At 46.3% G+C, this 12,674-nt stretch overlaps 1 protein-coding gene across 1 annotated transcript in view; it reads right to left on the bottom strand.

Moving 5' to 3' along the window:
- ERICH6B (glutamate rich 6B) overlaps nt 1–12,674 on the bottom strand; it is a 63,764-nt gene that overhangs the window by 8,717 nt on the left and 42,373 nt on the right. The window contains exons 9-11 of the mRNA XM_059143986.1: nt 11,959–12,095; nt 9,548–9,609; nt 4,551–4,729 (exon numbers count right to left, since the gene is read on the bottom strand). Of these exons, the coding sequence (XP_058999969.1) occupies nt 4,551–4,729; nt 9,548–9,609; nt 11,959–12,095 (378 nt within the window). The remainder of the gene's footprint in view (nt 1–4,550; nt 4,730–9,547; nt 9,610–11,958; nt 12,096–12,674) is intronic.

Raw genomic sequence — 12,674 nt, forward strand, 5'->3', positions numbered from 1 at the left:
TTAGGTCTTATTTTCACGCACCCCCTGAAAGCCTGACTTCGTCAAGATGCTGTCTGCCTGTCAAATTCAATTGTCATGGAATGATTTTTTCCTGCGAGGAGGACCCCACGGGCAAAGCAAAATCTCTGACCTGGAGGTGGACTTGTCGCATTTTCTCTCACTGGGAATTATGTAATGTATAAGTGGCTTCTCTAAAAGCCGATGCCTCATCACCATTTGTGTGGGGACAGAGTCTGAGACTAGGAGCTACCTAGTCTTACCTAGTCTTACCTACCTAAGAGAGGAGGGACTACATCTCTGGCCCATCCTTCATTTCTGCTAGAGTGGAAACTCTGCCTCTGGGGCCGGGCCCTGTGTTGTGAGAGATGTCTGTCTGGCCCTGAGTTCTCCCTGCCTCCTGGGTGGCTGCTGGCTTCTGGGCTGGCCAAGCTGCTCTCTGCTGGAAGGCCAATACACACTTAGAAACAGGGCTGCCTGGAATTTAGTGCTCATTTGAAAAAACAAAAAACCACCCAATGTCCCACTCCTCATGAGCCTTTTGGTCAGTCTGAAGTGTGTGGTGGGTTAGGAAGGAACCCCAGCTTAGAGGTCTTGGTGAGAACCATCCCTTGGCTATAGGGAGGGCATTTAAGATTGGTCTGTGGGGGCGCCTGGGTGGCTCAGTGGGTTAAAGCCTCTGCCTTCGGCTCAGGTCATGATCCCACGGCCCTGGGATCAAGTCCTGAACTGGGCTATCTGCTCAGCAGGGAGCCTGCTTCTCTGTCTCTCTCTGTCTGCCTCTCTGCCTACTTGTGATCTCTGTCTGTCAGATAAATAAAAATCTTAAAAAAAAAAAAAAAAAAGATTGGTCTGGGGACAGATGCACCACAGGAGCAAAAGCTCTGAGGGAGGCCAGGCCAGGGATTATGGGAAACCTGGAGTCCACCAGTCCAGCTGGAGTAAGAAACCAAATAAGGTTTTACTGATATATTGGAGGTAAGGAAGCTGAAGACCTCTGAGGGCTTCCCACACCCTCACCATTCCATATCTGATACTGTTAGGGTCCATGATCAAAGGAGTGAGACTGATACAAAGCTAAGGTCAAGCAAAGCTTTATTTCGCGCCAGCACTGAGAATCAAACTGACCGGTCGGGGTGCTCTCTTACAGAGAGGCGACCCCTCCCAGCCTCACAGACTAACTTTTATAGAGCAAAGGCCATGTGGTTGAGCCTGGCCACACACAGGTGGCCGATGAGATTGTAAAACACAGAGAGAGTTGCATAGTCATGCTAGGTCACACATGGGTGGCCAAGTGAATTACAATTCACCCCATAGTAGCTATTTGAATTAGCCTATCACCTTGGTCAGGATTGGCACCCAAATTTGGTGCCCAAAAGGTGGGGTAGTTAGGGACATAGTATGTGCCCTTTACTGATTGGATGTCTCCACCTGGCCTGACTTGTCCTTGTATTCTGTATTTTACTGGTTTCCTGGACTTGCTTCTAAGTAAGTTCCTCTGGGGAGCCAGGGTCAGGTTAAGTTTTTCTGCAGAAACAACACAATGGCTATTTAACCGAGATGGATTTGCTCTAAGTAGGCCCTTACAGTACAACCGAGAGAGTCCCTTGGCTTTCCCTTGATTTCTCCATCTACAGGAGTTCTGGCTGGTCCACTGAATTCCCTTCTTCTTGCAGGCCCAAGAGATGTAGGGATATTGAACTTTCCATTCCTTTCTGGAATGTAAAAGACTCCTACCTGGTTCTCTTTTATTTTGCCACAAGGAGAAGCCAGCCTCATCACTTTGATGTTTTGTTATTTTTCTGTTTAGTGCAAACTGTTTTCATTTTCCTCTGGACACACAACAGAAATCCATTTCCCAGCTCTCTTGCATCTCGGTGGCATCATGTGACTTCTTTGCGTTGATAGGATTTAAGCCTAGACCATGACTTCACTTCCTGTCCATGTAACAGGACGCAAAGGACTCCAAGGTGGCAGAGACCCGTAATGAAAGAGCCCAGATTCCTAGGAGCCAGCCTCAAGGAGAGCCACTCCAGAGAGCCAGGAGACTCAAACCAGATGTGACATGAGCAAGAAACTTACATCTGTTTATTAAGCCCCTTAGCTTTGGGAACTGTTTCAGAAGGAGACTCTGTGTCTGTGTGGCACTCATTTTTATGATTTTTTGGGTCTCACTCGTAGAGATGGCAATATCATACTTATCCCATAAAATTGTTGGGGAAAGCTCAGCTTACGTGACATGGAGAAGTGCTTTATTACTTGCACAGTGTCACACAAATGTGGGTTTCCATGAGGCTTCTTGTGTTCTCCAGTTTAGTTAATAGTAATGTAGCATTTACTCAGCTGCCCAAGCCAAAAGTCTTAGATTTGTCCTTTCATCTTCTCTTTCTCTCACATGTATTCAGTGTAACAGAAAGGCTTTTTGATTCTTCCTTCAAAAAATATCCCAAATCAGACTGCTTTCTACCACCTCTCCTGCCCTTGTCCTAGTTGAGATGTCCCTCATCTTTCACCAGAATCGATGCCCTGGCTCTCAGCTGAACTTCCTGCCTCCATTCTTGCCTCATTAAATCTATTCTCTATACATAGCCAGAAACGTTCTTCTAGCGCATTAATCAGATGATGTCCCTTCCTTGCTCCAGATCCTCGTGGCTTCATCTCATCCGTAGGATAAAACCAAAAGTCTTCCTATGACCCACAAGGCTCTACCTGACCAGGGCAACTCAGCTCATTCCCTGTCCTCTCACTTGCCCACAGCTGTCCTTGAGCTCTTTGCTCTGGCCCTTGTTTCATACATGCCTAGACTCAAAGGGCACTTCCCCACCTGCCCTGTGGGTATGAAAGCAACTCACACCCTCCCAGGCCAACACCTTGCGAGCCCCTCGTGCTGCCTTATCCATGGTTCCTAAAAATACCTGACGTGGCACTCAACAGTTTGTTACATGTTGGCTGTCTCCTCACCTGGAACAAAAATTCCATGGGCACGGGGGATTTTTTTGTTGGCCCTTGTATCTCTAGCCCCTAGATGAGGCCCTGGGGCATAGTCAGTTCTTACTTGATGTGTTCAGAAGGCATAGAGCCCATCACACCTTCCTCATTCCCACTTTAGTGACTCTTTTTTGAGCTGCAGACCTGGTTGTTCACTCACTCTGAATGACTCTCCTTTGAGAGGTGTTTACTTTTGGATAGTATCCAAATACTATAATAAACATTTTTTTTTTAAGATTTTATTTATTTATCAGAGAGAGAGGGCGAGAGAGTAAGCACAGGCAGACAGAACGGCAGGCAGAGGCAGAGGGAGAAGCAGGCTCCCTGCGGAGCAAGCGTCCTTGATCCCAGGACGCTGGGATCATGACCTGAGCCGAAGGCAGCTGCCCAACCGAGCTACCCAGGCGTCCCTATAATAAACATTTTTTAAATGTACCATGTGTTTTCTTTAATAGGCTTTATTTTTTAGAGTAGATGGCAGCAAAATTGAGCAGACACTACAGAGATTTCCATACATCCTTTGTCCCTATACCCATGCACAGCCTTTCCCACATTTTACACCCTGCACCACAGTGTCCATCACACTCAAGGAGCCTACACTGACACATCATTATCGTCCAGAGTCCATAGGTTACATTAAGGTCCCCTCTTGGTGTTACATATCTTATGGGTTTGGAAAATGTATCATGGCATATGTCCACCATTACTGTATCATACAGACTATTTTTATTGCCCTAAAAATTCTCCATGCTCAACCTATGCATTCCTCCTTTACATTGTTTCTGTAGTTTTGTCTTATAGTTGGAGTGACTCTATAGTAGTCATATAGTAGTGACTCTATAATAGTCATATAGTGACTCTTATAGGAGGAACACTATAATATGTAGACTTTTCAGTTTAGCCTCCTTGACTTAGTGATATGAAGTTAAGTCTCCTCCATGTCTTTCTATGGCTTGATGGCTCATTTCCTTTTAGCACTGGATAATATTCTATTGGATGTACCAGTTTATTTACCCATTTACTATGTGATTGATTTTTTTAAAAAAGAAAAGATTTTATTTATTTATTTGACAGACAGAGATCATAATCAGGCAGAGAGGCAGGCAGAGAGAGAGGAAGGGAAGCAGGCTCCCTACTGAGCAGAAAGCCCGATGTGGGGCTCGATCCCAGGACCCTGAGATCATGACCTGAGCTGAAGACAGAGGCTTTAACCCACTGAGCCACCCAGGCGCCCTATGTGATTGATTTTTGATAGAGATTTTTAATTTATTACGGGATGGAATTTATGTATTGTATATATATTTCCCTTACTCTCCTCCCAATCCCATCCAATTGCCTAAGTCAGGCCTTGCAGGGAGAGGAGTCTCAATGAACCCAAGCGAAAGTCCCAGTTAATCTGCCCATAACCCACACACTCAAGTGTGCCTCTCTATGTGGAGCACAGTTTTCTTGTTTGATTTCACATTGCATGTTAGTTCTGATGGCTCCCTGATGGTGTGTGTGTATATCTCATCTGAGCAAAAACCCCACACAAAGTGAAAACCCCAAGGCACTGCCCTACCTACCTCAGTCTTGCTCTGTACCCATTCTGTATCTATTTCTAATTTCTTCTTAGGATGAAAAACACGACGAGGTTTTTTTACTTCTGTCACAGACTCCTGGACTTCTGGTGGCTGATTCCATAATTGAAATGTGAAAGTAGAAATATCTGGGCCTTCTGCAGCAGTTTTGGGGTTGAGTAAGTCTGAGAGAGAAGAGAAAGAAAGTTTAGCCCAATCTTTCTCAGGGCACCAAAGGGAGGGCGAGGGTTTGAGATATTGACCCTATCCACCAAGTAACGAAGGCTGCCCGGTAAGTAGAAATAGTAAACCTTTGGAGAGAAATGTAGCCATTGAATTTCCAGCTTTCTTATTTTCTGCATTCATGCATTCAACATATATTTATCCAGACCTACCGTGTGCCAACCCAGGGCTAGCTGCCAGACACCGTGCTAAAGACCAACCAGGCCAGACTTGGGGATGCTGGGGGTGATATGCCAACCCCATGCCACTAACTGGACTGGCTGCTAAACTGTTCATTTAAAAAATAGGCAAAAGTGGGGCATCATTAAAAAAAAAAAAGGAAACATACTCTAAACATGCTATTTTACCTTAAAACCTAAATGTGTATTAGCACGCCATTTTGAAACGAGGGCAAGGTCTTTCCTTTGTGGGTGGATCTGATGACAGGCTCTGTGGTCATTTTTGCTCAAAGCATGTTCATAATTTATTATCTATAATTTTCATTTTTGGTAGATTCTAAATAGTCTGAGTGCAGAATCATGGTCTTTAAAAAGTTTTAGCTATTCCTCAATCTTTTTTTTTTTTTGTTAAATCTTCATGCTTAGAAATTTCTGAACTTTTTTTAAAAAAAGATTTTATCTACTTATTTTGACAGAGAGGGATCACAAGTAGGCAGAGAGAAAGGGGGGGAAGCAGGCTTGCTGCTGAGCAGAGAGCCCGATGTGGGGCTTGATCCTGGAACCCTGAGATCATGACCTGAACCGAAGGCAGAGGCTTAAACCCAGTGAGCCACCCAGGCGTCCCTTTTTCTCAATCTTTAATGTATGTTTTGTCCACATCTAATTTAAAGCAGGTTTTTTAAAAAGCTATTTTCCTATTGAGTTTTTTTTTTTTTTAAAGCATTCAGCTTTTTTTTTCACAGCATAAAGTTTCCTTTTATCATCATTTCTGTCCATTTTGATAACCATTGAATTTTGGAACTAAATGAGGAGGGCTGCTGAGGAACAACCCTGCTCCCAGTGACTCCACAGGCATCAGACAAACAGCCAGAACTGAGGGGCTGCGGCCCGGTTCCCTTGGCAGCTAACTGGACCAGCGGGAGTGGGGAGTATGTGTCAGTTAAGAGAGCTTCCTTGTCCTACCACTGGGGTCAGCACTGTTGGAGGAGGTCAATGGGAGCATGGGATCACTGGTTGACCTCTGACGTAGAGCCAGGCAATTAGAAACTCCTCACCTGCTCCCTATCCTTGGAATGTGCCTTCTGCCCGCCAGCCCTTCCCACAGCCAGAGCCATTTTCAAGGCTTTTCAAGGCCTTCAGAGCTGCATGGAATTGAGACCTGGGACTGAACCCAGTGCAGGCCTCTAGGTCAACTTGCAAGATCCTGGTGGGCAGGTGTGGACATCTACTTGTCTCTCGGCTGCCCAAGATGAGCCTCAGAAGTAAGTTCTCTTGCTTATTGAGACGGCCACCGACCAGTCTGGAGAGGGCTTTCTTGAGTCTCTCCTGGGCCTCCAGTTTCTAATTTCACCCGGAGCCCTGCCAAGGTGTCCCCCAGGGGCCAGGAGAGCTCCCAGGAGGGGACCCAAGGAGGCCTGGAGGCTGAGGAGACAGCCAGGGAAGTAAGCTTCTGACAGGTAAGGGGAATTTACAGTATAAGTATGGTGCCGTGGAAGACCACAGTGGGACAGTTAGAGGTGACTGGTGACTCCAGGGAGTCAGGCAGGGCTTTCCCTTGATCACTCATTTAGTAAAGATCTGTGTATCTGGGGCCCAGAACTCTCCTCAGTATTGGGGATTGCTGTAGTCCCTGCTTTCCATTCTAGTAGAGGAGGTTGATGCTAAACAAGTGAGCAGATACAGCTTAACATGCCAAATGGCTGGGAGCGCTTTGAAGAAAAGTCAGGCCGGGTGAGAAGGGTGGAAAATGTGTGTGTGTGTGTGTGTGTGTGTGTGTGTGTATGCACGCGTGTAGGTGTATGCACACTGGCTTATAAAGGGTAGCCATGGAAACTGTTTCTGATAAGGTGACAGTTAAGAGAGACCTGAATAAAGTGAGGGAGCAAGCCATGGGGATATTGGAGCCAAGAGTGCTCTAGACAGAGGAACAGCAAGTACAAAGGCCCTGTGGCAGGGGATGTCTGGCCCATTCCATGAAGAACAAAAAATCCAATGTGTCTGGAGAGGAAGAACTGAGGGCTTTCTAAGCCATATGAGGAAGGTGGGCATTTTCCTGGAGCCAATGGAGGGCCAATGAGGAGTTTTAAAAAGATTATTCAGAAAACAGTGCAAAGGAAGGACTGAGAGAGGAGAAGAAGGGAATCAGGGAGACTAGGGAGAGCTCCTTCCCAGGAGAGATGAAGGTTCTTGAGGTAGAGTCAGTGAGAATGGGGAGGGGTGGCTGGGGGATGGGAGGAGAATCTAGAACCGTGGCATGTCTGAGGAACTAAAGCACCTACCAAGTAGAGCTCAGGGAGGCAGAAACAGGGGTGGCAGGGCAGGGTCATTTGGAGACCTGTATAGGAAGTTTGGAAGCAGGTCTCAGTCTCCCTGTGAGGAGCACCTTCCTGCTCTAGTATCTGCTTACAAATGATAATGATTTGTCAGAGGGGAAAAGCGACGTGAGCCCAGCTGTGGTTCCTGAGTGTCCATTAGAAATTAATAGAAAGCATTTCAGAAAAAGGTGAAGGTAAAAGAAGACATTTATATGTTCATTTTGTTTCCCTGTCAGAATGCTAAAATCATGGACATTCTGGTCTGAGCTGTACTCCAGCTCTGCCATGATGAGGGCGAGGCTTTAGACCACCCTTCCGAGCCTCAGTTTACTTAAAATAGGATGATGCTTTCTATAGAGACCTATGGAGTTACTGTGAATATTGCCTGCTGGGCGCCAGCCGCCCGGGGAGTGTCCATAGATCTGTGGTCTTCACGCAGGAGCTTTGAATTTTGACCGTTCATGATTTAGGCTGTGTAGTACTCTCCCACTTCTTTTCCCAGACGAGATGGTTCTGAACAGGAAAGGCTACGTAATTTAAGAGGCCCCATGCAAAATGAAAATGCAGGAGTCTTTGTTCTAAAATTATTAAGAATTTCAAGACAATGACAGCAGCGGACATTAAACCAAGCACAGGGCCTCTCTAAGTATGGGGCCCCAAGGGACTGATCACAGGTCCCACACCCATGCACCCAGCCTGGGCTCAGAAATCGGTGTGTGCAGAGACTTGGGGCTGTGTGCCTACAATAGGAAGGGTCTGCCTACTGGAAGTAAGTGAGTTTATATCTCAAAGAGGCTGGGAGGTTTCTTTGGGACTGGTTACAACAAGAGCGCAAAGAGGTTACCTTTATCTATTTGAAATGTTGCTCTTTTTGTTTGTTTAAAAAGCTCAAACCTTCTAGGCTTCAGCTGTCCAGAGGAGCAGGGAGTGGCAAGGAGCGGTGGTGAGGCACTATGGGAGTCTGGCGTATCAAATCTCATTTGCTAGTTGGAAGTCCTACCCTGGCCATGTGACAGTGGAGTATCCTGGTAGGCCTTAATTTCCCACAGGAACAGACAAACAAAATCATGCATGCCTACACCATCAAACAAAACACTTATTGAGTGCCTACTGTGTGCTTTGCTTGAAGGTGCCAAGGGATGAAAGACACAGTTGTCTATAGCCCAGAGGGAACAGAACTATGAGCAGTAGACAAGTATAGCATTGGAAGAGAAAGAGATTTTTGTTGTGTTTTGGCAGCTGAGCATCTGAACCCCCCTCCTTGTTTTGGGGGCACCCCGCTGTGTGTGTCTTGGTGAAAGGCAGGGGCTTCTTACTATGGAAATTGAAGGTAGCCATTCTTCTCCTTGCCTCCTAACCCCAGTGAGGACACGAGAGCTAGGCTTAGAAGGCCCTCACGTTTTCTTCTCCAGACACACTGGCCTTTTGTTGAATATGCCAAGGGGATGAGCCCCAGGTTTGGCCTGAGAGGTCTTGGGCAGAATGTGGCTTGTGCCCTCACAATGGCTGGATGATCTCAGGTTAAGTCTCCTCCTCGCCTCCCTGAGCCTTAGCTGCTTTATCCTGCTTCACGTGGTTAGGAAGATTATTCGGATCATATGGAATATGTGAGAGAACCTAGTCCACAGCAGTTACTCCCGAAGAGTGAGGTCATGGGCATAAATCAGTGTTGGGGGATGGGAACACGGTCTTGGGAAGGAATCTGAGGCCCAGCGAGAAACTGGTTAGGACTGGTTAGCTATGCCTGCCATGGGGTATTCTTGCCATTTCTACATTAGTTGTACCTAGTCATCTGAAAGGTAAGTGGTGGCTTTGAGTTTCTGAATGAAGTAGGCTCACAGCTTAGGCTCTTGGCCCAAGTTTCCACAATGAGACTTAAAGACATTGACAACCTCCATGATGCAAATCTTAACAGCTGGACCTAGATGCATTCAGTATCTGATCTAGGTAGCCCCACAAATCTAGGTTAAATTCTTTCCTATGGGGCTGCATAAGCTCTTCTTCCCACTCTAGTACTTAACCCTTGCATATGTGAATGCCCCTGATTTCTTATCTATCCTCATCCATGTCCCCCCAACCCACCCCAAAAAGGATAAGCTAGCCCCAGACTGTGTCCATCTTGCTTGATGTTTTATCCCTGGCAGCTAGGACCTTGCAAACCCAGTAGGTGCTAAGCTAGGCAAGGAACATTTCTGCCTCCTTTAGGATACATGGCAGAAGGTGAGAGGCAGCCAGATTCCCACAGCAGAGCTGATCACAGGATGGAAAATGGGAGAGCTGTCCTTACTTTCACGTTTCTTCATAATCCAGAGGATCGTTGTTCTGTATTTTTCAAAATTTTTCTTCAACCTAAAAGGAATGCGAATTACATTTAAAAGCTGAGACTATCAGGCTCTCTGCTCAGCAGGAAGCCTGCTTCCCTTCTTCTCTCTCTGCCTGCCTCTCTGCCTACTTGGGATCTCTGTCTGTCAAATGAATAAATAAATCTTAAAAAAAAAAAAAGCTGGGACTAAACTCATGTGTTGTACATGTCATGCTATGCGTTGTAGACAATGCTAGAGCCTCCTGGGTGTTTCTCATCGTTGAAAAATCGGGCCCATGGCTCTGCTTTCAGACTGTTTCTTCCGGTCAGGACTCAGGAATAAAGGGACAGCACATTGTATAGACTCAGTGCTTGATCCTGGACTCTGAGCTGACCCCCAAACCATTCAAAGTGAATTTAACAAGGGTCCTCAGGAGCTGCGACAGGGCTGGGAAGTCCAAATGCAAGGCTGGCTCTATGAGTTAAGCTCATGTAGGTCTGATCTTTCAATGGCTTGTGCATATCCCAGAGAAAGTTGCATTTGCAAATAGCTGGGAGGAACAGCCCTGCAGAGTCACTCAAGACCCCTTTGCATGGAGTGGAAACATTTCCAATAATCTTATTCAAAATGACATGAAAGCCACACTGAGGTACAGCTCTTCAGAGTGATCAAGCCCTTACCCCATTCTCTTGTCCATATACAAAGCAAGTCATCTTGGGACTGCAATGGCTGGGGCTGTTTTACTTCTAAATAAGGGTAGTCTCCAGGATGCTTCCTGGTTCTCAGATCACAGCTCCTTTGAAAGGGAATGTGTTGGAAGGAGTGAGCTTCCCAGGCTTAACTGGATCTGAGAAAGAAGGCGGCTTTTGACAGGACAGATTTCAAGTTCTCAGTTTGGATTCATCAAGGGGAGAGGAATAATTTAACCTCAAGTAACTCCAGGAAGCAAATGCCTTTTGCTGGGAAGGGCTGAGCTGTTTTCCCTGGCAGGGAGCAGGTTTCCTGTTTGTACTTTGGAAGCAATGGTGGAACTTGAGAACGAACTCTTCATGGCCCCTTTGTATCAAATGTTTTTTGTTTTATCTATGAGCACTTTGAGTGGAATTAAAGCAGTTACCTAGCCTGCCATCCTCTGTGAAAGAATAAGGACTGAACTGGGGTTGGGGTGAAGCCTGACGTACAGGCTGAGAGCAGGTTGCCAAACATATGTAAGAGTAAAGTCCAGTGAGGGGACCCAGCCAGAGGCACCCTCCGGGAGATGTTGCTCCTTTGGCTCCTCGCCCACCTTTCCAAGCTGGTGGAATTCTTGCCAGCTAGCTCCTCAACAGCAGAGACTCTGAGATACACACTGCTCTATCGATCAGCACCCAGTAGATCAGCATGTACTAGGTGCTCAGGAAATACGTGTTGAGTGCAGTAAGATTAGAATGAACCTTGGTTATGGACTTCAATGGATGGAACAGGTTGGGGAATCGTCACATAGGAGGCAAGATAACCTACATGGAGGTTACTTTGCATTTGTTTTTGTAGCTCTGTAAGGATCTGAAAGCTTGGATGGTCCTTGTGTTTTGCTTCCTAGAGAAGCCTCAGGGGTCTCTGGCTCCAGGGGTCTACTGAACCCAAAGCAGAAGTCTTGGTCTCTGTGAAAGCTTCAACTCCTCAAGGTGGTTATGTGGGGCGCCCTGTGTCCGTACAGCCTGTTCCTTGGTACCATTGCCAGAGTCTGCAATAGATGTACAGGAGGCCTGAACATTCTTCTTGCTTGCTAGGGTTTCTGATAGTTGAATAAATGAAAATTCAGGCTTATCACGCATCACAGACTGGAAGTACAAACAGAGTTTGGGAGCATTTTGTGACCTGGGACCATGAAAACTAGGAAGACTTGGTGTCAGGAAGTGTGGAGTAACCTTATTTTTCCTCACTCCAGTTGGAGATTCTGGCCATGACTCCCATGTTGGTGCAGCTCATGGCTTTTCCCACTCCAGGGGGCATGGAAGAGTATTGCCTAACCTATGATGCAGATGCCTTGATCCCCCATTGTCCCCTCTTTTACAAGGCCAGGTCTCTGAGCCTTGCTCCCTAGACTTCTGTATAAACTCATGGTCCCTCTAAGACTTTTCTTACCCTGGATTTCCATCCCCTGTCACTGCCAGCCTTTGATACTATTTCGACCCTTCCACACTTATAAATTTCCTTGTTCTTGGCTTTTGGCAGCCAGATCATTCTGTTCCCCCACCTCCTGAACTTGCCCTTGCTCTTGGGCCTGCTCTTTGACTCAGGGAACCCGCCTGACCCTGCTCTTTTCTCTATGCTGGCCCAATTTAGACTTTTCCTACTGCTACTGCCAGCCTGCCTGAACCCACTGACCCATAGCTTGATCCCTCCTGTCACTTACAGTATTCCCAGTTTCCTTCTGGTTTCACTCTCCAGAAGTCCAGTCAGCGGGACATCAATATCCTCTTCCTGTTCTTTGCGAGCCGCCATTTCTTTGAGCATGGTCCTAAACACTGCCTGATAGGAGGTGCTATGATGCTACAGAAAGAACAGAATGAAAGACCCAGAAAAGGGGAATTAGCTTACCAGTGAAGCCCTTTCCTGACTCCCAAAGGCGCCATGTGAGATTTCAACATGCTACTAGAAAAACGCGAACAGTGGGAACAGTAGAGTGGCTGGCAAGATTTGTTTTAAAGAATATTTCCATTATCCTCAGACTCCACACTCCCCAATTCACTCAAGGTTGGTTTGTTTGTTTTTCAATAACAGCATGCCAAGAAATCTTTTCAGACCATAAAACTACCCTTTTACCGAATGTGGAGATGGGTATAGAACATAAAAACACCTCCATGATTTAATAGTGTAACAGGCTTTCTGAGTTGCAGGAAAGGCCTGGCAGGAACGGTTGCTTCCCTATGAAGGATGGCAGTTTCAGGAAGGCGGGGTAGGATCTAGCATGTTATAGAGGTGGACAATTCTGTATTTAGAGAGTCTTCCAAAGCAATGATGTTGCCAGCTGCCTTTTGATTTTGTAAATTGGAGCATTCTGTCCCAAGTCTGTGAAGCTAATGACCATGACTGACTCATAGGTAAGTCCTCACTGGAGTTTCTTTTCTG

Source organism: Mustela lutreola, chromosome 13 (genome assembly GCF_030435805.1).
Source record: "Mustela lutreola isolate mMusLut2 chromosome 13, mMusLut2.pri, whole genome shotgun sequence".
NCBI classification, from domain to species: domain Eukaryota; kingdom Metazoa; phylum Chordata; class Mammalia; order Carnivora; family Mustelidae; genus Mustela; species Mustela lutreola.